This window comes from Balaenoptera acutorostrata, chromosome 1, assembly GCF_949987535.1.
Source record: "Balaenoptera acutorostrata chromosome 1, mBalAcu1.1, whole genome shotgun sequence".
NCBI lineage: Eukaryota > Metazoa > Chordata > Mammalia > Artiodactyla > Balaenopteridae > Balaenoptera > Balaenoptera acutorostrata.
In genome coordinates this window covers 151,386,519-151,408,876 of record NC_080064.1, presented here as the reverse complement: position 1 = coordinate 151,408,876, position 22,358 = coordinate 151,386,519, and the positions used below count along the sequence as shown (strand labels likewise).

At 46.6% G+C, this 22,358-nt stretch overlaps 1 protein-coding gene across 1 annotated transcript in view; it reads left to right on the top strand.

Annotated features, from left to right (window-relative positions):
• The window catches only part of VASH2 (vasohibin 2), a 35,893-nt gene extending 15,116 nt beyond the window's left edge, over positions 1-20,777 (top strand). The window contains exons 5-7 of the mRNA XM_007175590.2: positions 3,725-4,106; positions 5,333-5,448; positions 17,926-20,777. Coding sequence (XP_007175652.1) covers positions 3,725-4,106; positions 5,333-5,448; positions 17,926-17,998 — 571 coding nt within the window. The 3' untranslated portion in view covers positions 17,999-20,777. The remainder of the gene's footprint in view (positions 1-3,724; positions 4,107-5,332; positions 5,449-17,925) is intronic.
• The last annotated feature ends 1,581 nt before the right edge of the window (positions 20,778-22,358 follow it).

Below are 22,358 nucleotides of genomic sequence, written 5' to 3'. Positions count from 1 at the left end.
TACAGCATAATGACACATACATTGCGAATGCAGGGTTTCTAAGAATTGCAGTAAAATATTCATAACACAAATTAACCATTTTAACTATTTTTAAGTGTACGATTGAGTGGCATTGAGGACATTCACGCAGTTGTGCAACCATCACCACCATTCATCTCTAAACTTCCTCTTCGCCATCTGAAATGCTAAGCCCATTAAACACAGGGTCCCCAGTCCCTGGTAACCACCATTCTACTTTCTGTTTCTATGAATTCGACCACTCCAGGTACCTCATAAAGTTGAATCATAACAGTATTTGTCCTTTTGTGACTGGCTCACTTCACTTAGTGTAATATCCTCAAGGTTTATTCATGTTGTAGCATATTGCAGAATTTCCCTCCTTTTTAAGACTGAATAATATTCCATTGTATGTATATACCACACATTGTTTATCCATTCATCCCTTGATGGACCCTTTGGTTATTTCCACCTTTTGGCAATTGTGAATAATGCTGCTGTGAACATTGGTGTGCGAGTATCTGAGTCTTTGCTTTCAGTTCTCTTGGGTATATACCTGAAGTACCTGAAGTACAATTGCTGGGTCATATGGTAATTCTATGTTTAGTTTGCTTGAGGAACTGCCATACTGATGGTATTGTGTCCACTTTGAGTCTGTCTCCCAATCAGACTTCCAGGCAGTCTTCATCTTTGGCTCTGCAGCCCTACCTAGCAGTCTGTCTGGCACAGGAAATACTCACCCAGTGTTTGTTACACTGACTTAACTGAGGAATGCCCTTGTTCCAGCCCCAGAGAACTCGCCCCAGAAAGCAAGTAAGAATTTATGTAAGAGGACTCAGAAGGATGTGATTTCACTCCCTTACTGCCAGTTTATCTCACATGATAAAGTGAAGAGAAAGCAGGTAACCATTTTTATACAGAGGAGCCATCTGTGATTTAACTGAGGGTAGAGGACAAGGCTTCTTTCTTTTAAGGGTACTGGATTAGCCCCACACCCAGTGCAGACCTTTTTTAAAAAAATTTATTTTTACTTAAAAGAAATTTTAATATAATTTTTAAAGGTTACTTTCCATTTACAGTTATTACAAAATATTGGCTATATTCCCCATGTTGTACAGGATATCCTTGAGCCTATCTTACACCCAACAGTTTGTACCTCCCACTCCCCCATCCCTATGTTGCCCCTTCCCCCCACTCGTAACCACTAGTTTCTTCTCTATATCTGTGAGTCTGCTGCTTTTTTGTTATATTCACTAGTTTGTTGTATTTTTTTAGATTCTACATGTAAGTGATATCATACAGTGTTTGTCTTTCTCTGTCGAGTACAGTCTTTTTAAGCGCAAGGAAATGTATCCTCACAATCTAAGATTCATCCTTTCAGCAAGCACTAACCAGGTACTTCTGTGTGCCAGGCCTGTGCGATGCCTGGGGACACCAGGATGCAAAGCACAATTCCTGCCATTACAAGATACAAACGCACACATGTGCGCGCGTATACACACACACACAATGCAGGATGAATAAGCACCAAGTGCTGTGGGAGTTCTTGCAGGGGGTGTGGGAGACTTAACCCACACTGAGGACGGTCAGGGAAGGTATCACACCCAGGAAGTGAGGCTGTTCCAGTCAGGGTGCAGCCTGTGTAAAGAGAGAAAGCCCAATAACATCCTTTTTTAAAAAATAAATTAATTTATTTATTTTTGGCTGCGTTGGGTCTTTGTTTCTGTGCACGGGGTTTCTCTAGTTGCGGCGAGCGGGGGCTACTCTTCGTTGCGGTGCGCGGGCTTCTCATTGTGGTGGCTTCTCTTGTTGCAGAGCACGGGCTCTAGGCACGCGGGCTTCAGTAGTTGTGACACACAGGCTCAGTAGTTGTGACGCATGGGTTTAGTTGCTCTGCAGCATGTGGGATCTTCCCGGACCAGGGCTTGAACCCGTGTCCCCTGCATTGGCAGGCGGATTCTTAACCACTGCACCACCAGGGAAACCCCAATAGCATCCTTATCACTCATGATTCTTAGGAGACCCCAAAGATCTCTGCCAGGTTTAAATCCCCCACAATATAAGACTGATGTGTGAGTGAAGCCATAAAAGAAGTTACACTACGATGGAGACATGAGGTCGTGTACAGTGGGTTTAGTAGCTTATTTTTGAAAGTTTCATAGGTCACTTTGGTCTCATGGCTTTGTAATGTAAAGGTCATTTAAAATTTTCAGTTATATTTGACTTCATATTCTGGGGGAGTATGTGCTGAGGGCAGTGGGCACAGATCTCTGGGTTTTTTGTGGTCTCAGGGTGTAACCTTCAAAAATGTCACAGGTCAGGAGTTCCCTGGAGGTCTAGTGGTTAGGACTCCGCACTTTCACTGCTGAGGGTGCGGGTTCAATTCCTGGTTGGGGAACTAAGATCCTGCAAGCTGCACTGCAGGCAAAAAAAAAAAAAAAAATGTCACGGGTCAACTGTAGGTCAGTGTGTGAGCCCAGAGTGCGGGGGAGATGAGACAGCACAAGCGATGATGAGCAGGGGCTGAATCATGGCAGGACTTTGCTGAGGGATTTGGACCAAGTCCTGGAGAAGATGAGAGACACTGAAAACTTAAGCAGAAGAGGGACATGCACCAAATTTTGGCTTCAATAGATCATTCTGGCCACTGTGTGGAAGGTAAATTGGAGCAGGGGCAAGAAATGGTGAAGACAAGTTCTCAGAGAGCGGAGAATGGTACCCACTTACTGAGCACTCACCGTGCACAAGCCACCATGTTAAGAGCCTAGATTGTTATTTCCCTTAGAAAAGGTCTGGAGACACCAACGGTCTTCAGCAGAGTGTATCTGAATTTCCAGTATCCCTTTCCAGAAGAGTTGGGTCTTTGAGTCTCCACGGCCACGCCAGGGCTGTCCAGAGACTTTGAGGTGGACTTGAGGATGTGGTGCCTCTTGTCCGTCGTTGCAGCGTGTGGAGTCAGTGGGCATAGTTACTTGAAGCTGCACCATGTGGGGTTGCTGGGCCCAAACCGAGTTAATGGTAAGAGGCTGGGTGGCTCAATCCAGACGGGCCAACACATGGAGAGAGCTGAGCTGTGACACCAGCTGGGTTGGGGACTGAAGGGAGCCTGAGGTTCGGATGCTGCAGGCAGCTCTCTGTGGTACCCAAGGCTACTGGCATGGGTGTGCTGGGGCCAATGAGAGGAGCAGACAAGGCGCAGATATGACCCATTCTGACACCATTCTGTCCCTTCCCATCCTGTCAGTTGGTGTGTGTCTTTTACATCTCCACTGCCTTGCCTTGGTTCTGGTTGTCATTTCTTCCTGCACCATTGCAGAGGCCTTCAATTCCTGGTCTGTCCCACATACTCCAGCCAGAATTAACGACTGAGAACATCATTCCAGTGGCAGAAACCAACTTTTAATAGCTTATCATCCCCTGTAGAGCACCGAGGGAGGATAAAGTACGTTGTTACAGTTTTGTTTGCATTTATTTATTTACTAAAGAAGATGGCAAATATTCTCTCTTTGTCCCATATTAATTTGGTTTGGTACGCACCATGTAGCAGGTACTCAAAGATATCCAGTGAATCCTTTATAAGAGGATTGGTCTGGAAAGGTTAGATCTGGGCCTGCTCAGAGGCAGAGGGGTGGACCCACTGACCGTATGGGCTACCTTCCTTTCCTGGGAGTCCAAGTTCTGGTATCTTCAAGGCCTCCTTTCTCTTCCTTGACTCAGATTCTCTAAGATACTTAACCAATGGACAGCCTTCCATCGAGCGATTCCCCATCAGCTTTAAAACCTACTTCTCAGGAAACTACTTTCACCATGTTGTGCTGGGGATTTACTGCAACGGCCGCTATGGCTCACTGGGCATGAGCCGAAGGGCTGAGCTGATGGACAAGCCATTGACCTTTCGGACTCTGAGTGACCTCATCTTTGACTTTGAAGACTCCTACAAGAAATACCTGCACACAGTCAAGAAGGTCAAGATTGGGTTGTATGTCCCCCATGAGCCTCATAGCTTCCAGCCCATCGAGTGGAAGCAGCTGGTCCTCAATGTCTCAAAGATGTTGAGGGCTGACATAAGGAAGGAGCTGGAGAAATATGCCAGGGACATGAGAATGAAGGTAGGTGCAGGGGAGGCAAATGAGCAATGAAAGAGAGTTCTTTCCTCGTTCTCTCTCTCTCTCTCCCTCCCTCTCTCTCTCTTTCTCTATTGCCACGTGCCCTGTGTTTCTGAGATGGTCAAAATTTTCTTGAGGTTATCTTGCTTAGTAGGCACCCTGTTAAAAAAAAAATCATTCAATTTTTGACATGGACAACTTAAGTCTCTTTGCATTTACTACTTTAAAAACTAGAGCTAAGCTCAATTCAGGTGTTGTAGCTGAAGCAGAGTCTTGGCCTGCAGTTCCTTCTATGAGTCAATCTAAAATGTTAGTCATTTTATACTAAGCCTCTAGTTTTGTTTTATTCTGTTTTGTCTTTATGGTAGGAGTGGCCAGTCGTCTCAGTTTCCCTGAAGCTGAGGGGTTTCTGAGGACATGAGATTTTCAGTACTTAAAGCCAAGAAAGTCTCAGGCAAGCCAGCATGAGTGGGTCACTCTGCTGTTATAATATATTTCAGAGTCGTGTTTTATCTCTGCTTTGCTTTGTAAGTTGCAAAGCCCTTTGGCATAAAATTCTGACCTGGAGTCACAAAAGCAAACGAAGGAGCATGCGCTCTGCTGGCTTTATATAAACTACACTCATAAGCCCTTCTTCCTTCTCCCATGTCACTTCCAAGGTGACAGGATGCCTGTTTATCCCTGCTCCTCCAGAGCTCGTGGAGTCACTGAGAGAGAAAGCCTGTGTGTAAGCTGAGACCCGCAGGGGCAGGGGATTATGCCGAATTCAGGCTTGGTTGTGTTTAGCACCTGGGGACTTCACTCAGCAGCACCTGTAATGGAGATTCTGGATCAGCTGGACCCACTCTGCGCATGCGTGTGGGGTGGGCGGGTCAGAAAAGGAACAAGTTGGCTTCTGGGGCAACGTGGATGGGACTTGGCCTTCGCGAGAGGGGAATTTTCTGAGCAACCAAACAGCCCCAGGAGGCTGAGACATTGTGCTCTGCTCCTCTCTCTGCCGTGGGGAAAGGGGCACAATGTAATCCTGTCATCCTCTGGGAAGTGATACCTCTGCTTCTTGTCAGTGCAGCATGAGAGGAGCACATCTGTGTGTCAGGAGGAGGCCTCCAGCTCAGGGCCTTCTAAACCCCGGGATCATGAACGGGCAGGGGTTGAGATGCTGGGCTGTAGGAAGGCACGAGGGCGGGTCTGTTCGGAACCAGCCTGGTAACTCCTTGTATCTCCTCCAGATCCTGAAACCTGCAAGTGCCCACTCTCCAACCCAAGTGAGAAGCCGGGGAAAATCACTGTCCCCCCGAAGGAGGCAGGCAAGCCCCCCAAGACGGCTCGGCAGACGAGACAAGTCGTGAGTAGTATTTCCTCTTCCCCAAATTAAGGCCCAGCACACACGTTTGTGAGGTTGTCCTGGCCCTTGGGGACGATGTTGTGTCCTGGGCTCGGCATTTGAACCAAATGGTGACCTCCAAGAGATCTGCCCCTCATTCGGTGGACATCTCTTATGCAAAAGGATCCACCATGCACATCACCCCCAGTGCTCTTACCCTCCTGACTGTCAGCTGTAGACACAGTTGGAGGGATAAGCCCCAGATGGTGTGCGACGGAGAACAGTGCGAAATCGTGGCAGCGTGGAAGGAGCGTTGGCCTTAGAGTTAGGAAACCCATGTCTGGAGCCAGCTCAGCTGCTTAAGGAACTATGGGGTCTTAGGCATGTCATGCAACCTTTCCGGGCTCAAGTTCTCTCACCCCAAAAATGAGACTGTTAGAAATGATGAACTTGCCTAAAACCTTAGCCTTCTGTGCCCAGCAGAAAGTGCAATCGCCCTCCATGGATGGTGGCGTCAGAAATACCACTAGGCTCATCCTCTTCCCTGGTTGACCGTATCCTCCCCTGTTTTAGCCCTGAAGCTAGTGATTTCACACCTGCGTCTTAGTTTAAAATGACCCACTTAAGAAATGATGGATTGGAGATGCTGAGGCTACCCAAAGTAACCAGTGATAATCCCCTGGCAAATATGTGGGTCATAATTACACTGGGAAAAACTACTACTTTGATTAATACCAGCAGCATGCTGTGTCTGTCACATGGGTTCTCACCGTGCAGGGGACCGAGTGGTACAGGGCACAGAGGTCAAGCTTGGGCCCCGGCTCTGCTGCCTATTAGCCTTGCAGCCTGGGCAGATCCTTCGGGAGCCTGAGTTTCCTCATCCGTCAAAGAGGATAAAAATGCTTTCCTTGCCTATATCACAGGGTACTGTGAGGATGAAGTTAGAAGACGTAATGAGAGCGATTCGTTAATGGTGAACTGCTGTATGCAAGCATATCATTGTCACATCAGTTCTGTAGAGGGAGAAGGGAGAGTTGTACGGTTTTCCTTTTTAGATGAAGAAAGCAGAGCACAAAAAAGGTTTGTCATCTTTTGCTGTGTCGTGTAGCTGGCCAGTGATGGCACTGGGGCTAGAACCCAGGTCTCTTGACTCTGGGAAGGTGGCGGGGGAGGGGAACATTGGTTCTGTTTTTGGAAGAATAGGACAGGACCAAGTATTGTCAGTTCTGAGGAAGGTTTCCTGTTCATCTCCCCTCCACCTCCCACTGCCAATCCCAGGCTTCAGCATCTACAGCCAGGAAGGCCTTGGGCAAAATGACTGGAACCCAGGGTTTGAAAGGGGAGGAATGACGAAGCAGGAGGGTCAGGTGCTCCTGTAGCTGAAGGTCAGTCAGGGTGGTTTCAACATAGGTGTGTCTTTCTAGGGAGCAGGATGGCTTCAAGCCTTTCATACATGGCCTCTGACCTTGTTCCTGCCCCTGATGCTGACGAGCACCCTTGACCCTGACCCTAACCCTGTCTCTTCTCCTCTCTGATTCTAACATCCATTCATTGCTGTCCCTGAACAAAGTAGCAGTTGTCTCACAGGACTATGGACATGTCAGCCCTTCCCAGAGGGTCATTTGGCATAGAGTGAGTGACCCAGAAATGGGAATCTGGTGGCTTCTGAAGCAGGGGAGGGGGCCCTTTAATCTGATTGATTATCCTTTCTGCCCGTGGAAGCCTGAGTCCTTTCCTGAGGGGCTCCCACTCTTCAGCAAACGTTGAGCAGTCCATAAAGTCTTTCTCTCCCCTTGAGACTCTGGCGTCCAGGGTACATGAAACCCTAGGCATTCTACCTGACGGATTTATGCACAGAATGGCAGCCGTTGGTTTTTAAGGCGATTCCTGTCCGAGTCATTTTACTTGGATCCACAGGAACTTTGCAGTCCAAAATATACTAAGTTTTTAACCAGAAGAAGTTACTGTGATTGCCCAGGGATGGTAAAGCCAATAAGATCTTAGAAACTGGTTGTAGAGACAAAAGTCAGGATGACAAGCTGCTGGTGATGGTGATGGTATTGGTGGTGGTTTGAGTGGGGTAAGAAGGTGAATTTGAGTTTGGACTGTGGACTCTGAGGTGCTTCTTAGGCACCCAGGGAGCGGGGTGTTTGTTGTAGAAGTTGCTGAAAATGCAGATCTGGAGTTGGAGTATGTTGGGAAATAAGAGATCATGCTTTTAGAGCCATCTCCTCAGAAGTGACATTTGAAACAACAGCTGGATAAATTTGCAAGGAAAGAAGGGAGAGAAAAGAGAAAAAAGAAGTGATGTCAAGGTCCTGAGTGGGCCAGAGGAAGAAGACCCAGCGTAGTAGATGTGGAAGAAACAGAGGGCAAGAGAAAGGATCAGGAGTGTGGAGGCGTACGCCTGTGCCCGCAGAAAACAGTGGGGAAGAGGGAGGGTTTAAGGGGGATGAGGAGGTAGAAGTTGACGACCGTACATCAGACGGCTTTGATCCTGCTGGGGAAGGAGGCCTGGTCATCTGGTGGGAGTGAGGAGGTGGGTTATCAGTACAGGGTGAAAAAAAAGGGCTGCACACAGGGCCCATCTGAGGAGAGACGGAAGGATCCTATAACCCTGTTCTCAAGCTTGAGCAAACCTAGAACCCCCCGGAGGGCTTGTTCACACAGGTTTCCGGGCCCTGCCCCCAGCCTTCCTGATTCAGCAGATCTGGGTGGGGCCTGGGAAGGTGCCCTTCTCACATGTTCCCTGGTGATGCTGCCGGCCCAGGGACCACACCTGGAGAGCCACCGTTTGATCAGTCAATGTGGGAGAACCGATTTGGGGCGTGACTTTAAAAAAAAAAACAGAACGTCAAGATGAAGGTCCTACGTCTGCTGAGAGGGGCGGGTGAGGCCATTGAGTGTGGTTCAGGGGCTCAGCCTTGCCAGGTCCTGCCTGGGCCTCTGGATAATGAGGTTGCTGGGGTAAGGTTAGAGGGTGCGACCGTGGTTGGGCCCCACTGAAGTCACTCTCGGAGGAACCCAACTGGTCTTTCTCCTGTGGGCCAGGTAGAGAAGTCCTGTTCTCAGTCATCCCCCAGGCCGTGCCCCTGCTCTAATCTGCAGCTACTTTGTCGTACAGCCAAGGCACGCAAGCACACCGGTGCCTGCAGAGGACGGCTGTTAGACTGCCTAGGATGTGAGTGCAAAGCCACTCTCTAGTGTCAGGGCCCACCCTCCCGAGGCGTGGGAGTGGGCCTGGGAAGGGGGAGAAAGACTCGGGAGAGGGCGGTAGTCACCGAGGCGTCAGGAAGGAAGACGTGCAGGGAGACGAGATTCAATTCCATCAGCCTCCTTCGTGCCCTGAATTGGTCCCAGCTGTAGCCGAGCAGGCCCCAGGAGCACACAGGTGGCGGCTCATGGTTCCGTGAACATGTAAACTTTTCCGAAATGGTGAAGAGTGGCTGCAGCCAGCCTCTGAATCCCTTGGACTCATGACCCTTCTCCGCAGCCCTTTCTTCTGGGCAGAGCACTGGTTCCCAGGAGTCTTCCTTCATAAACTCCTCCCAAGGGTCAGAATATGGGGATTTGTTTTTTCACAATTAGGGCCAGGTGGCCTTGGTTGTTTGCCCATCAAGGGAACCCAGGTGGCTTGTGGGTTCTTACGGACAATTTGATGTGAGCAAATCCAGTAAGACCACGGTTATTCTTGGTGGTGGAAGCCCCTGCCGCTTCTTTTCTCCTAGTGTCTGGAGGTCAGGAGAGGAATCTAGAGGGCAAATATCTTGGCTGAAGTTTCACAGTGGATGGAGGAGTTGGTTACAAGGAGGGAAGAGTCTCTCCCCGGTTCCTCCTAAACCCTGACTTCTGGGTTGCAGGGCTGGGCGAGGGATGGCAGGGGCCACCAAGTAGGAAGAGAGGGAAGAGAGATGCAGGAGGTGAGAGTAAAAGGAAGGCTGTGAGAGGTGGGGACCACGGGAAGAACTGAGCACCAAGCCCCTCCATCCCTCTCCAGCTCCCAGCCTCCGCCATTGCAACAGACTAGAATCCAGGACAGCCTGGTTCCTAGAGGTGTGTCTGGAGAAAAGCAGCTTCTCAGCTTCTACCCATGGCCTTCACCAAGCAGGCTTTTCTCCAGGTAATCTTGCTTTTGGCTAGGAAACGAGAAAGTGACAGATTTGACTATGACCCAATAACTCCATCAAACTCTGGGCATGGTCAGGACTAGGAAGGGTTTGGCGATTCTCACTGTGTTATTATTTCAGCATTACCTAAGGCCATCAAGTCATTTCTAAATGTGTTGGGTGCCACAGGGAAGCCGGGGAGTGGCCCAAAGGGTGGAAAATTACCATAACAGGCAAGAGGCCCATCAGCTGTGGGGCCCCAGCCCCTGTCTGTGTGTGGATAATTTTAGTGGCTTTATATCCCCAGCCACCACCGCCCTGCAGCTGGAGCTACTTCCAGCCCTGCATTCCTCTCCATTTTTGCACATGTCTGAATAATCCTTCTAGGAAGGAGGATCGGTGTCACTGGGTTGCCGGAGAGTCAGCTGAGTGGGAGGAGGGCAAGTAGCAGTGACTACATTAGTGTCAGCTGAGACAAAGTTTCGAGAGAGAAACAGGGACTCCTCCACCCCTCCACCCACGAGTCCTTTCTCGTACTCGCTGCTCCTCTAGGAGTGTTTAGAGAACTGTCCTCACAGAACAGTCAGGCTGTTTCCTGAAATTCTTACAGAGTCAGGGAGATGGAGGTTGAGATCTAGGTGTAAAAGGCCTGTTGCGAACTTGAACCAACTCCTCTACAACTCTGGGCCTCAGTCTCCGCTTAGCTGTTCACTGGGGGGGGTGTTCACAGAGGTTCTCAACAGGAGCCAGGGCGCCCCCTGGGGGAGAAGGGTTAGAAGTGCAGTGGGAGGGGAGGGTTTTGCGTATCACAGTGGTAACGCTCCCCATTAGGGCCTGGGAGCCAAGATGGTAAATGCCCTGCAAAGCTAGGGACGACCATCCTCCCCTGTAAAGAACCATTCCACCTAAAATGCTTCCACTGAGAACCCCAGATGCTCCCTGGGGTCCTTTCCGTCTCTGACAGTCCACAGCTCTTGGCCTGCTGACTGTAGCCTGAACCCTGGGGGAGTGGGGGTGAGTGGACAGTGGTTTTCTGGCTGGGCTGCCTGTGTTCGCATGAAAGCAGCTCCTACCAACTGGAGTGACCCCGAGGAGCATTCTTCTGAACTGGGGCGAGAGTCCCTCGGGACCCATGAGACCATCTTTGTCTTCTCTCCCCGTCTGGCTCCTTTTCTCCCGCTCTGTCTCTGCTCTCTTCTTTGCTGTTCACGATTTTTTTTTTTCCTTCTCTTTGATTTCCCTTCTTTGTCATCTATCTCGAGGGCACTTCGTGCCTCCAGTGGGCTTTACTCACCCTGCTGGAGACCCTCAGGGTCGCAGAGGTTACTCAGCCCGGTGAGCGGTCTCCTGTCACTGCTGGGCCGCAGCTGGATGAGGGAATTCCTGCACCGTTCTATCACCAGGCTCATGAAGATGACTCCAGGCAGCTGGTTGAGCGAGACCCTCAAGTCATTTCTAAATGAAGTCGTGATGTAGTCGTAGGAGAAGCAGTTTGGTTCCATGACCTAATCACATCGAACATATTTTGAATGGGGCCCAAGAAGTCATTCTCTATAGACCCCAAATTGAGAAAATCTCCCCAAGAGGGGGGAAAGGGGAAAATTGCCTTCACATGGAACGTAGCAGGGGCACAAAGAGGGAGAGAAAACTAGGAAGGTTATGGAGGGAGAAGTAAAACCTCCACGATGATGTGGGGTTTCTTTCCAGGAGCCCAGAGAAGGTAGTCTCCAACTCAGCAGCCTGCCCTGCTTCGTTCCCCAGGGGATTTCATACGGTCCAGGGTCCCCGGGGATGCTTGAAGAAACCAAGATGGAGTGATGGGCCTCATCAGGAAAGACTGCCTCTGGCAGAGTGAGCCAAGAGCCTCCAGAGCTGACGATTGAAACAGTCATGCCGGGTTGGGGTTCCTACAGGGGTTCTCTGCCATGGAAAGGGGAGGTGAGATCAGAGCCTGGAAACTGTGCCCTGGAATCTCAGTGGCCCATGGCTCTTGGTCTCTGGCCAGAGCTCCTGCCTGGGGAGGGCTTGAAAGAAAGGGCAGAGGGCTGGAGGATCTCTTCAGAGCCACGTCTCTCTTGGCTCAAGCCTGTCTGTTCACATAGCAGCCTCAGCTGTCTGCCCTGTCAGCTGCCAGCAGTGGTGCCTGCGGTCCTGGGAAGTAAGGAATGTGAGCGAGGCGCAGGACTGGCTTTGAATGAAGGTGACAGGTGGGAGGGAACCACCCCGCCATCCCAGTGTTCGTCCCTGAGGCATACCCACATAGGCCGTGAGTCCTAAATCAGGGCCTGGCTTGACCTGACTGCTGCCAGACTAGACCAGAGAGGAGGGCCTGGGGTCTCCCTGAACTTGTGAATGCTGGGCCAACACCATCCCTGATTTAGTCCGTTCCACACCCTTAGCACTGAGGACCGAGAGATTAACATTGCTCCTTTACCATATATCCCTTTCTCAAATCCAGAGACCACAAGGATCACAGCTAAACTGGTCCTTGCGAGTGTGTGGTGTGTGAGGATGGTGCGTGTGAACACGGGCACGTGCACCCCGCACCCTGAGGGGTTGTGACCTCAGGGGAAACAGGAGCAAGAAGCGTGAGCAGCCTGACTGATGGTCTGTGCGTCCCCATCAGGCGGCCCTGAACTGGGCAGAGCTGGGCCCTGTCCCTGAATCAGTATCTCACACTCGTAGGGGAGAAGCAAGAGGTAAATTTCCACTGGAAGAAAGGGGAACGGATTCTGGCTCCACTGAGCTGCCGTTTGTCTTGGTAACCCCGAGACTTGCAAGGTGCTTGGCACAAAGTGCTGCTTAATAAATTCTTGTGAATGAGTAAGTAGCAAGCAAGTTTCAGGAGCCCTGCTGTCCGGCTGCCACTCAGGGCCTCTGACCCATCCTGCCCAGTGACAGCTTGGGGGCTGGGGAGTTGAGACGTGAGGAGAGGAGATGCCCCAGACACAGCCCTTAGTCAGAGGGACAGAAAGGGCACTGCGTGGTTTTAGGGAAAACCCTGTAGGCTTTTCCTCCACTTACTGCCTCTTTCCCGAGAGCCAGTGTCACACAGACTACACGCCAACTCGTTGTTCAGCCCCAGGATATGATGTTGTCCCCGCTTCTGTCCCCAGCATGCTGCCATCACTTTCTGGTTCTGATGCTTCTTGCGGCTTCAACACCAACATCCAATCTAGCCGAGCTCTTCCTCCTCCCTGAGGCTGCCTCAGGGTTTGTGAAAGACACAATGTGCCACCTGGAGATGGTTCACTCTCCCCGAACTGTCAAGGCGTAGTTAGCGAACACGAGGGGGTGTGGTGAATAGCAGGGGCACGTCTCGCAGAATACCTTCTCCGTGCAACAGTTGCCCTGTCCTCCGCCGCCCACCTCCCCCTCTGCATAGCTCCGCTGCGGCTGACTCCTGGGATGCAGGCCTGAGGGTGGGGCTGAGGGTGGACCTGGGACCAGGCCATCCAGCCGTCACCCTGGTTCACCCTGGATACAGGTGAGGCTGGGATTTTTCCGTTTGTGCTCGCAGAGGAGCGCCCCCTTTTCCATCCACAAAGTGCATCAAAGGAAACCTGAAGTCCCTACCCCGCTTCCCCTAAAATAGAAGGTGCCCGAGAGCTTTCCAAAGGAGGATCGTTGATTTCTTTTCCTTGTTTGGACTGGGGAGGGGTTTGGAGAAATATATTGTTCTAAAATAATAACCCTGGATCTGATGCGAGGTTCTGGGCAAGCGCAGACCCGGCTGAATCATCATCCTGGTGCTTGTGTTTCTTAAAAATAAACCCCCTTGCAATATTCTAATTATAGCCAGGGGAGCACTTGGAAGAGGCCTCTCCACACACAATAGCTCCCCCAGCTCTGGCCCTGAGACGAGCTGGCGAGGACTGAACAGTATTTCTGGCTAGGTCCACGGGCAGGTGGCATGCTGTGATAACCCACTTCTGCCCTTCGCCAGGCCAGGAAATTGTAGCCAGTGTTGCTGAGAAAGAAAAGGGTTTCACCTTACGGATAGGTCACCAGGAATCTCAGTTTAACTCATTTTCTGCCAGTGTTTTAACCTTTTTTTTTTCCTCTTCTGGGTTCTGGGCTCTTGGGGGGAGGTGGGAGGGGTGGAGATACAGAGGAAAGAGACAGCTTAGTCCCTTTCCATTGGAAGCCCCCAAGCTGTCTGTCGTTGCAGAACCACATTCAGCTGTACAAGTAGGCAGGTTCCCCAAATAGCCTTCGGAGATAAGGTAAAGCCTCTCTTACACAGAAAAAAAAAAAATTCTTCCTACTTGTTAATTCTTCAAATGGTGTCATGGTGGCTTGAATTCCTGGCTTAGGACTTTGTTACAATAAAAATATCCCATGACAAACGTAACAGAATGAAGTCCTATCAGCCGTTTACACGTTAGTCAGAACTAGACCAAAATTTATCGAGAGGTACAGGTGCAACAGTGGGGATTCACAGATGAATTTACTTGATCCCTGCTCTGAAGTTGTTTGCAGTCTCTGAGGCAGGCACAAGGATTATGAACCTTTGAGATTCTTTAGCAGATGTACAAAAGGAGACGCCAGCGCATACAGAGCAAGGAGCAGTGTGCTGTGGGGAGAGGAAGTCAGAAAATACTGCAGGGGAGAAGTGGCATCTGGGTTGGTTCTTGAAAGGATGACAAGAAGACATGTGGGAGGCATTCCAAAAGCCAAGGTGCAGAGGCAGGAGTGGCCTGATGTCATCTTCAGATGCTTGGGAGGATACTTTGCGTGGGGAGCGGGAGGATGGGGGCCAGTTTGCATCTTGGTCAAGCGCATGGGCTCTAGATTCTGGGGAAGAACTCTGGTTTCCACCACTTGCTAACCACACGACTTTGCTTTGAGCAAGCTTCCTAACTTTTAGTGCCTCCCTTTCTTTGTTTGTAAAATGGGTCGTAAGAAAAAAAAAAAAAAATTGGGTCGTAAGGCTATCAGCGCCATAACATTATGGTGAGAATGAATTCACCCATGTAAACTGCTTAGAACAATGCCTGGCACAGAGTAAGTGCCTAATAAATAAAAGCTATTTATAACGGTGATTTCTCAGCACCTGGAAGGCGTGGGGAACTGGTGGAAGTGATAAGGAAAGGTTTAGAAAAAAGGAGGCCAGAGAGCCCCAAATTATTTATTTATTTATTTATTTTTGGTCACACCGCACGGCTCATGGGATCTTAGTTCCCTGACCAGGGATCAAACCCGGGCCCCTGGCAGTCAGAGCGCTGAGTCCTAATCCCTGGGATGCCAGGGAATTCCCATAAGAGCCCCTCATTAAAGTGCATCTGTTTTCAAGGGTGCTGAGAGCAGAACATGGGAAAGGTAAAGGGAGAAATTTTCAGGGCACAGAAAGTTCAAAAAATATGAAAATTCTGTTCCTCAGGGCTGAGGGGCTCCAAAACGAGGAAGCCAGGAGAGTGGCCAAAAAGTGGCTTCTGAGGAGGTGGCAAGCGTGTGGTTTGTGCCTGTGGCCTGTCGCTGCAGTGACCCCAGGGAAGCCCTCGTTACAGGGCTGAGTGGGTAGGGTTTGTTCTCTCCTTGACCTACCCTGTCACCTGCCCTGCCACTGACTTTCCAGCAGATGCTATTGGTCAGGGGACCGAGGGAGAGAAAATAGGTCAGTGCAGATTTATCCCAACACCTGAGAAATGATACGAAGCTAGGGTCTTACTAGCATCATTCTCATATATGAAGGGCAGCACCTTTAGAATCTTAGAAGGAGGAGAGGTGTGACTTAGTGTTGAGGAAGATGCCAGGCCAGGAAGAAAGCATGTGCGAGAAAGGTTCGGAAACTGGGGTGAGCTAATTGGTAGCTGCTGCAAGGACCATGGAGCAAGGGATTCTCTTGTTAAGCACAAGGGATTGCTAAACTTTCAGAGGCAATGGGAGGTCTAAAGAGCTGCCATGGTGGAAAATTATTTCAATTGCTATAGGAAATGATCCCTACTGAATCCTTTTCTAAAGCAAGGAATGTACATGGGTACTTCAAGCTTATCCTTTGGCCAGTGGATTTGTTTTTTAAATTTATTTTATTTATTTTTGGCTGCATTGGGTCTTCGTTGCTGCGCGTGGGCTTTTCTCTAGTTGCGGCGAGTGGGGCTACTCTTCATTGCAGTGCGCAGGCTTCTCACTGCACTGGCTTCTCTTGTTGCGGAGCATGGGCTCTAGGCGTGTGGGCTTCAGTAGTTGCAGCATGTGGGCTCAGTAGTTGTGGCTCGTGGGCTCTAGAGCGCAGACTCAGCAGTTGTGGCGCATGGGCTTAGCTGCTCCGCAGCATATGGGATCTTCCCGGACCAGGGCTCGAACCCGTGGTCCCCCGCATTCGCAGGCAGATTCTTAACCACTGTGCCACCAGGGAAGCCCGGCCAGTGGATTTCTGACTACTGAATTTTCTAAAAGTGGGGCACACTGCGGAGGGGGGAGTAATTTACCTTTCTAAGCACATTTGCCTTAGGCTGATGCTAACTTAAGGGGAGTCCACTTGAGGGAGAAAGTCCCACATTAGCTATTTGTAAAGATAGCACCACACCAGGCAAGGAGACAAAACAAACTTCTTTCAGGCTTTATGACAAAATGAACAAGATATTGATACATACGGACTGTGAACCTGGCTTGTCTGCAAAAACCCTAGTTCTCCCCACATTAGTTGGCCAAGAGCTAGGGCAGAAATATAAGTTTAAGTTTGAATCCTCAAGCAAAAGCGTGCTCCCTTTAGCCGTCAACTCAAGAATAGCTCTTGCAGTGGTCCCTGGGAGCCACTCTACCAGGCCTGAGGCAGTGGCTCTGTTTATAGGGAATGGCTAATCTCTAGGGCATGTATGCGCTGGAGGACACCATTGCCCTGAAGGTCAGAAGCCTTAGGCTCTTTGATACAATGAGGGGTGTAGGCAAGGAAGTATTGGGATTTCTACCCACAGTCGACCATATTTATCAGCATCATCTGTGTATCCTGGGCACCATGAGAAGATACACAAAGGAATGAGAGGCATGATTCCTGACCAATAAAGCAGGGCACGTGGTCCAGCTGAGAAGTAAGCCCCGTGCAACGGAGACAAGAAAGGTTACAAGTTATTTTAGTAGTGCCAAGTAGCAGGTCAGGGAAGGTTTCTGGACCACTTTGGATAATCTAGTTTCAGAGGGAATGATGATAGACTGTTAATGACTATTCAGAAATGGGACATCTCTGAAAACAAGAAAGGAAGGGAGAGAGGGAGGAAGAGGGGAGAAGGAGGGCCAAGGAGAGAGAGAATGAGAATGAGAATGTGAGGGGTGGTAGAATTTGTTGCCGAAACTAAGCCTGGTGTCCTGTATCGAGCAGCACCCTATGTAGAAGCTAGCTGTTGATTTCTCGTTCTAGCAACACTAAATGAGTTGGACCACATTCATGCCAGGGGAAAAACAAATTTACTGCTAGGAAATCTTTCAAAGGTATAAACCAAGAAACTTTTAAACAATTATATTTTCATTTTGGTCTCTCTCTTCTTTTTTTAACACTTAAGACAAGGTTCAAGTGTAACCTAAAAATGTCTTTGATCTTCTTGTAAAAACGTGAAACTTTTCAATTAGATCTCAGACATACTGGTTTACAATCTGGGTTATGTCTTACCAGAGAAGGTGAGGAGGAGGCTCATTTTAAAAATGGAAAAAATTGTGAGATAAATCATGAGAACACTTAGGTATGATTTTATACTGGGAAGTCACCTAGGAAGTATCTTCAATGAAGACAGATGATGTGCTACTGAATGATTTCTTTCCCCACCTTGAAGTACTTTCTTACGACTTCCTATAAATGCTTGGGTGTACTGTCATATTGGAAAGTGCTTGAGAAAATGTATTTAGGGAAGAGAGGTGATTTGCCACTGAATGATTTTCCACATTGACCTGCTTTTACAGATGAATTCTAAAAGATTCATCCTGATTTTATACCCTCAAGCCTGGAATAGTGACTGGGAATCTCCACAAGAACCTGAGTCACCTGAGACATCTTGTAGGTGCTGGGCTTCCCCAGGGCACCGACACGAGGCGGCCAAGGTTTCTAGGAGAATTTGGTTCAGATGTTCAGTTCTACTGTAGTCAAACTTTTTTAGACACTTGCAAGGTTTACAGAAACTAGGTTTCAGAAGTTACAGTGTGACCAAATTCAGGCTTAAAGTTGAACAAACTCATTCAGCAACCTGTAAATTTTTTTTTGAACTCTACATTGAAAGCCTATTAAAAGGTTCCTTAAAACCTATAAAGGTGGACTTCAGAAACAAGAGGTGGAGTTGGGAGCTAAGGCTGGCGTGTGTGTGTAAGGGGGGGGGGGCAAATACCAAAAGGGTAGAGGTCCCTGACAATACTAAATGATCTTTCTGTATCCCTTCCCCTCTTGCCTACCGTCTTTTACCCTTAGGCCTGCACTGCCTGAAAAGAAGGTGGCTGATCTCAGCACTCTGAATGAAGTGGGCTATCAAATCCGAATTTAGGCCAGCCATACAGCCAGCAACAGGGCTTCTATGGTGCTTCTGTCTGCACTTTACCCAGCATCTTCAGGAGGAACTGCAACTATTTATTAAGAACTTGTGAATTTTATTTGTAAGGGTTCACTTGGAATAGACTGAGTGGGTGGTAACAATTTACTTTAAAAAAATTCACGAAGGGACAGCCACGAAAAGGCTAAGTAATAAACCCCACTGGGGTCAGACTGTCTCCCTCACTCCAGATAGAAAGGATAAGACCATAACTGTAGTTTTATATTTTCCCATTTACCTACATTCTTTTGTTTTAAACAGCAGTAGTAAATGTTCATGAAACCCTCTCTCCCACTTTTGATATAGTAAGGTAACTCAATCAGTATTAATATCTTTTTCAGCAATAACAGCGGCAAAGATTGGTGTTTTTTTTTAAGCAGTCAGTATTACCTCAGCATCTTGACATCAGATATGCAAATTTAATGGTGTTTTGTTTTTTTATATTCTATTTGTATTGTTTCCCCAATATTTTCCATGGGGATCTCCACAAGGTTTGGAATTTTTTTCCTGGTGCACACATGCGATGAAATTTAAGGTATTATATGCAAGTGTTTTACTAAAAAAGCACTGAAATTCTTCTGGCAATACGGGAAACCACTTTCAGGACCTTGGAGTTACTTCTTTCTTAAATCTTTCTTAAAGCATTCACTGACAGCAGTTTTTGTTCTTTCAAAACAAAACAAGAAAAGCACGTTCAGAAGCTAGTCTATGTTCTGTCACTAACATTTAAACTTTGCAGAGTCCAGCAAAAAGCACACAGGGTCATGAACTGTTACACAAATTTAGCAGTATTGCAATTACCTCTGACAGTAACACACTCAGAAAGACACAGGCCAGGAGTAGATGAGTAGGTCTTGAGAACCAGCTAACCTTGCTGATCCCATTTCACCTGATTTCGAAACTCTAAGTCAGGCCTCGATTCTGAAGGACCCACTGTTGTTAGAGGTGTGTTCTGATGTCTTATATTAAGACCAAATACAACACGATGTGATTATTTTCCAGTACCTTGCTTTTAGGTACCACTTCATGATGCTTAGGAACTGGTATTGGAAAATACAATGAATTAGAGAAGCAGAACCTTTTTTTTAATGGAAAAGTCTTCAGGTACAGTGTTACACCTTACAGTGTGATTTAGTCCACAGAGCACAGTATGAATATCCGGCCTGCATATGGTAGTTACAGTGTAACTTCTGGCTGCAGACCACACAGAATAACTAACAGCATACCAAGTCTCTATGTTATCAAGAGTACAGCTTATGTTTCATTTGTTTGATCTTAGCAATCATGCCAACTCATGAGACCAAAAGGCATATTTAAGTGAAGTCTGCTAGTCAACAAAAGTGTTATTTCAGTCTCAGTGCTTCCCCCTCTGGTTTTCTTTGACTGAAGTGTACATCTCAATTAGATTAAAATACAGCCTAAGTTAAAAATTCGGAACTTAACCACTTTCCTCAAGAATAGTACTATCAGCAGAGTTTAAAATAAGTTATCTTTAATCTTCACAAGATGAACCCATTTGCAGCTTCATGGCCACATGTATTTAGATGTTTGCAGTCGCCAGTGAATCATTTCATTCTCATTCTAAAACAATACTGACCTAGCTCTCTCTATAGATGAAATACCATCATCTGTTTATCAATCTGAAAATATTATATCCAATAAGTAGACTACTTATAACATTGCAATCATTCTAAGAGCTTGGAATAGGATTTTCCAAGTATTAAGTACTGTCCAGTCTAAAATATGGAATGCCAGTAGTTGCATAGCCTCTTGTTTCCCACAGAAAAGGGGAAAGGAATAGGAATACAACCTGTTTCTAATATGCTGATGTATAAGCCTTAAAACTGCCAACTGGCTTGATGATTCAGTTAGTAACCTGATTTATTCCACACTCATTTCTTGATTTTAAGATTCATTTCCCCAAAGCAAGAGTTAGTCACAGAAACATGAAAATTAAAATGTTCTTGGTTGTTATTCTGTTTTTATTGCCTATAGAGTATGTTAATTTCTAAAAGATATGAGAAAGGCACCAAACTCCTACATTCTAGTGAAGTAATTTAATTGATAAGGCAAGAAAAAAAAAAGACATGATTTACCCCCCTAGAACTGATTTTAAAACTGGCTATAATTCAAAAGATAAAAAACAAAACTATGAAGTGATCTGAAATCTAGTTTTTAAAGTTATTAATGCAAGAGAAATTTTATGCTTAAGCCATTATGGCAATACATGCAAAGTTTAAATGAATGACAGAAATTTTGATTCTAGACTACATGTTGTGCTGTTTTGAGTACACTTTATTTCAGAAAGTGATATTTAGTATTTTCTATACACTCTGAAATCATGAGCATTTCACTTTTTCTATGTCAATTATTTCATAAGGATTTTATTAATAGATATTGGTAAATAGAACTTTGGAAATCTTAATTCAGTATTCTTACTATACCCGAGGCTTTTGTAAGCTATAGTTTTATGTACAACCTTGTACAGATTTTTTGACATGCAATTCAGAATCTTGTTTATTCTTTGGACTTTGTTCTGGCCAACACATTTTTTTAAAATCTTTTAAGAAAAACTGTGATTGTTTTAGTGGGTATTTTTCTAAGTAAATGAAAACTTGTATAATGGTATTTTAGAGAATGCCAGATAAGTGCATGTTTCAAGTTAATGTTTTTCTCATCACTTGTATGTTTATACACAGCATGGGACTTTAATAAAACCATCCTGGAAACTCAAGGATTGTTTTCCTTCTAAAAATATAATGGTGTGATTTTTTTTCTTATTCCTCTTATTACATACTTGTCCTAGTAAACTAATTTATCACTCTCTCACCCTTGTTGTCGTCCACAATTTTCAGACTCTGTGTTAAACATCACTCTATTTTGGTGTATCTTAATTCACTTATATTTTGGTATCACCCTAAGTAATAAAGGCTGAAAAGGGTAATGAAACAGTTTAGAAGAGGCAACAAGTCAGTTACACAGCTTAGTACATCTACCACAAAATCTTCAGGCACAGATGTATTAGTACAATAATTTATTAGGTAACTCGTAGGGAAAAAGTGCAAATGACTTGACGTGAATGTTTCTCCAACCCCTTGAACTCTCTGGATCTTAGTTTTTTTATGAAAGCAAAGGGTTAAAAGCAGACAGCTGCTAAATTCCAAAAAAGATGATTTCAAACACACATACTGATAGCAAAAGCTACAGTAAAGCCAAAATTTCATTACTCCACAAAATATCCCTTTCTATTTAAAACTTAAATAGCATAGGGAATTCCCTGGAGGTCCAGGGGTTAGGACTCAGTGCTTTCACTGCCATGGCCCAGGTTCAATCCCTAGTCAGGGTTCAATCCCTGGTCAGGGAACTAAAAAAAAAAACAAAAACAAAAAACCACACACACACACGCACACACTTGGACAGCGTAGCACTTGACACTGGGAGATTTGGTTTCAGCAGTTAACCAAATTTAAATTAATTTAATTTTGGCAGATAAATACAAAGATCCAACAGAGTTATTAACTCTTCTGACCAAAAAAAGTAAAGACAAATGGACGTTAATTTTAGTGGAGCTTTTTTTTTTTTAATAAATTTAATTTATTTTTGGCTGCACTGGGTCTTTGTTGCTGTGCACAGGCTTTCTCTAGTTGCAGCAAGTGGGGGCTACTCTTCGTTGCAGTGTGCAGGCTTCTCATTGCAGTGGCTTCTCGTTGCGGAGCACGGGCTCTAGGCGCACAGGCTTCAGTAGTTGTGGCTCGCACGCTCAGTAGTTGTGGCACATGGGCTTAGGTGCTCCGCGGCATGTGGGATCTTCCCGGACCAGGGACTGAACCCATGTCCCCTGCACTGGCAGGTGGATTCTTAACCACTGCACTACCAGAGAAGTCCCTAGTGGAGCTTTAAAAAGCTATGATGTTACATGGACCCTTTGGCCTCCTGTACACAAAATAATACTTCATTTTATAAGCTAAAGTAGAAAGCAATTTTATGGATTAACTCTATTGAAGTGAATCGCATGAAAAGGGCCTAAAATCACAATATTAATCAGGATACAAAAAATGAAGTTTTCATAGAGGTTTTCAGGGATGTTTATCAACAATACCTATATATAAAGTTAGCTAATAAATTCACACAACACAAAGTAGTAATCAATGAATCTTCATTTTTCTTTCCCCAATACTAAAAGGGGATAAATATACTATGTGCTGTTATTATTTAATGATGACAATATCTGCTAATTAGAACATACAATTTTCTGAAAACTGTTACTATGAAATGAAAAATCCTAGAACTATAGTTAATACTGTAAGAGAAAGTG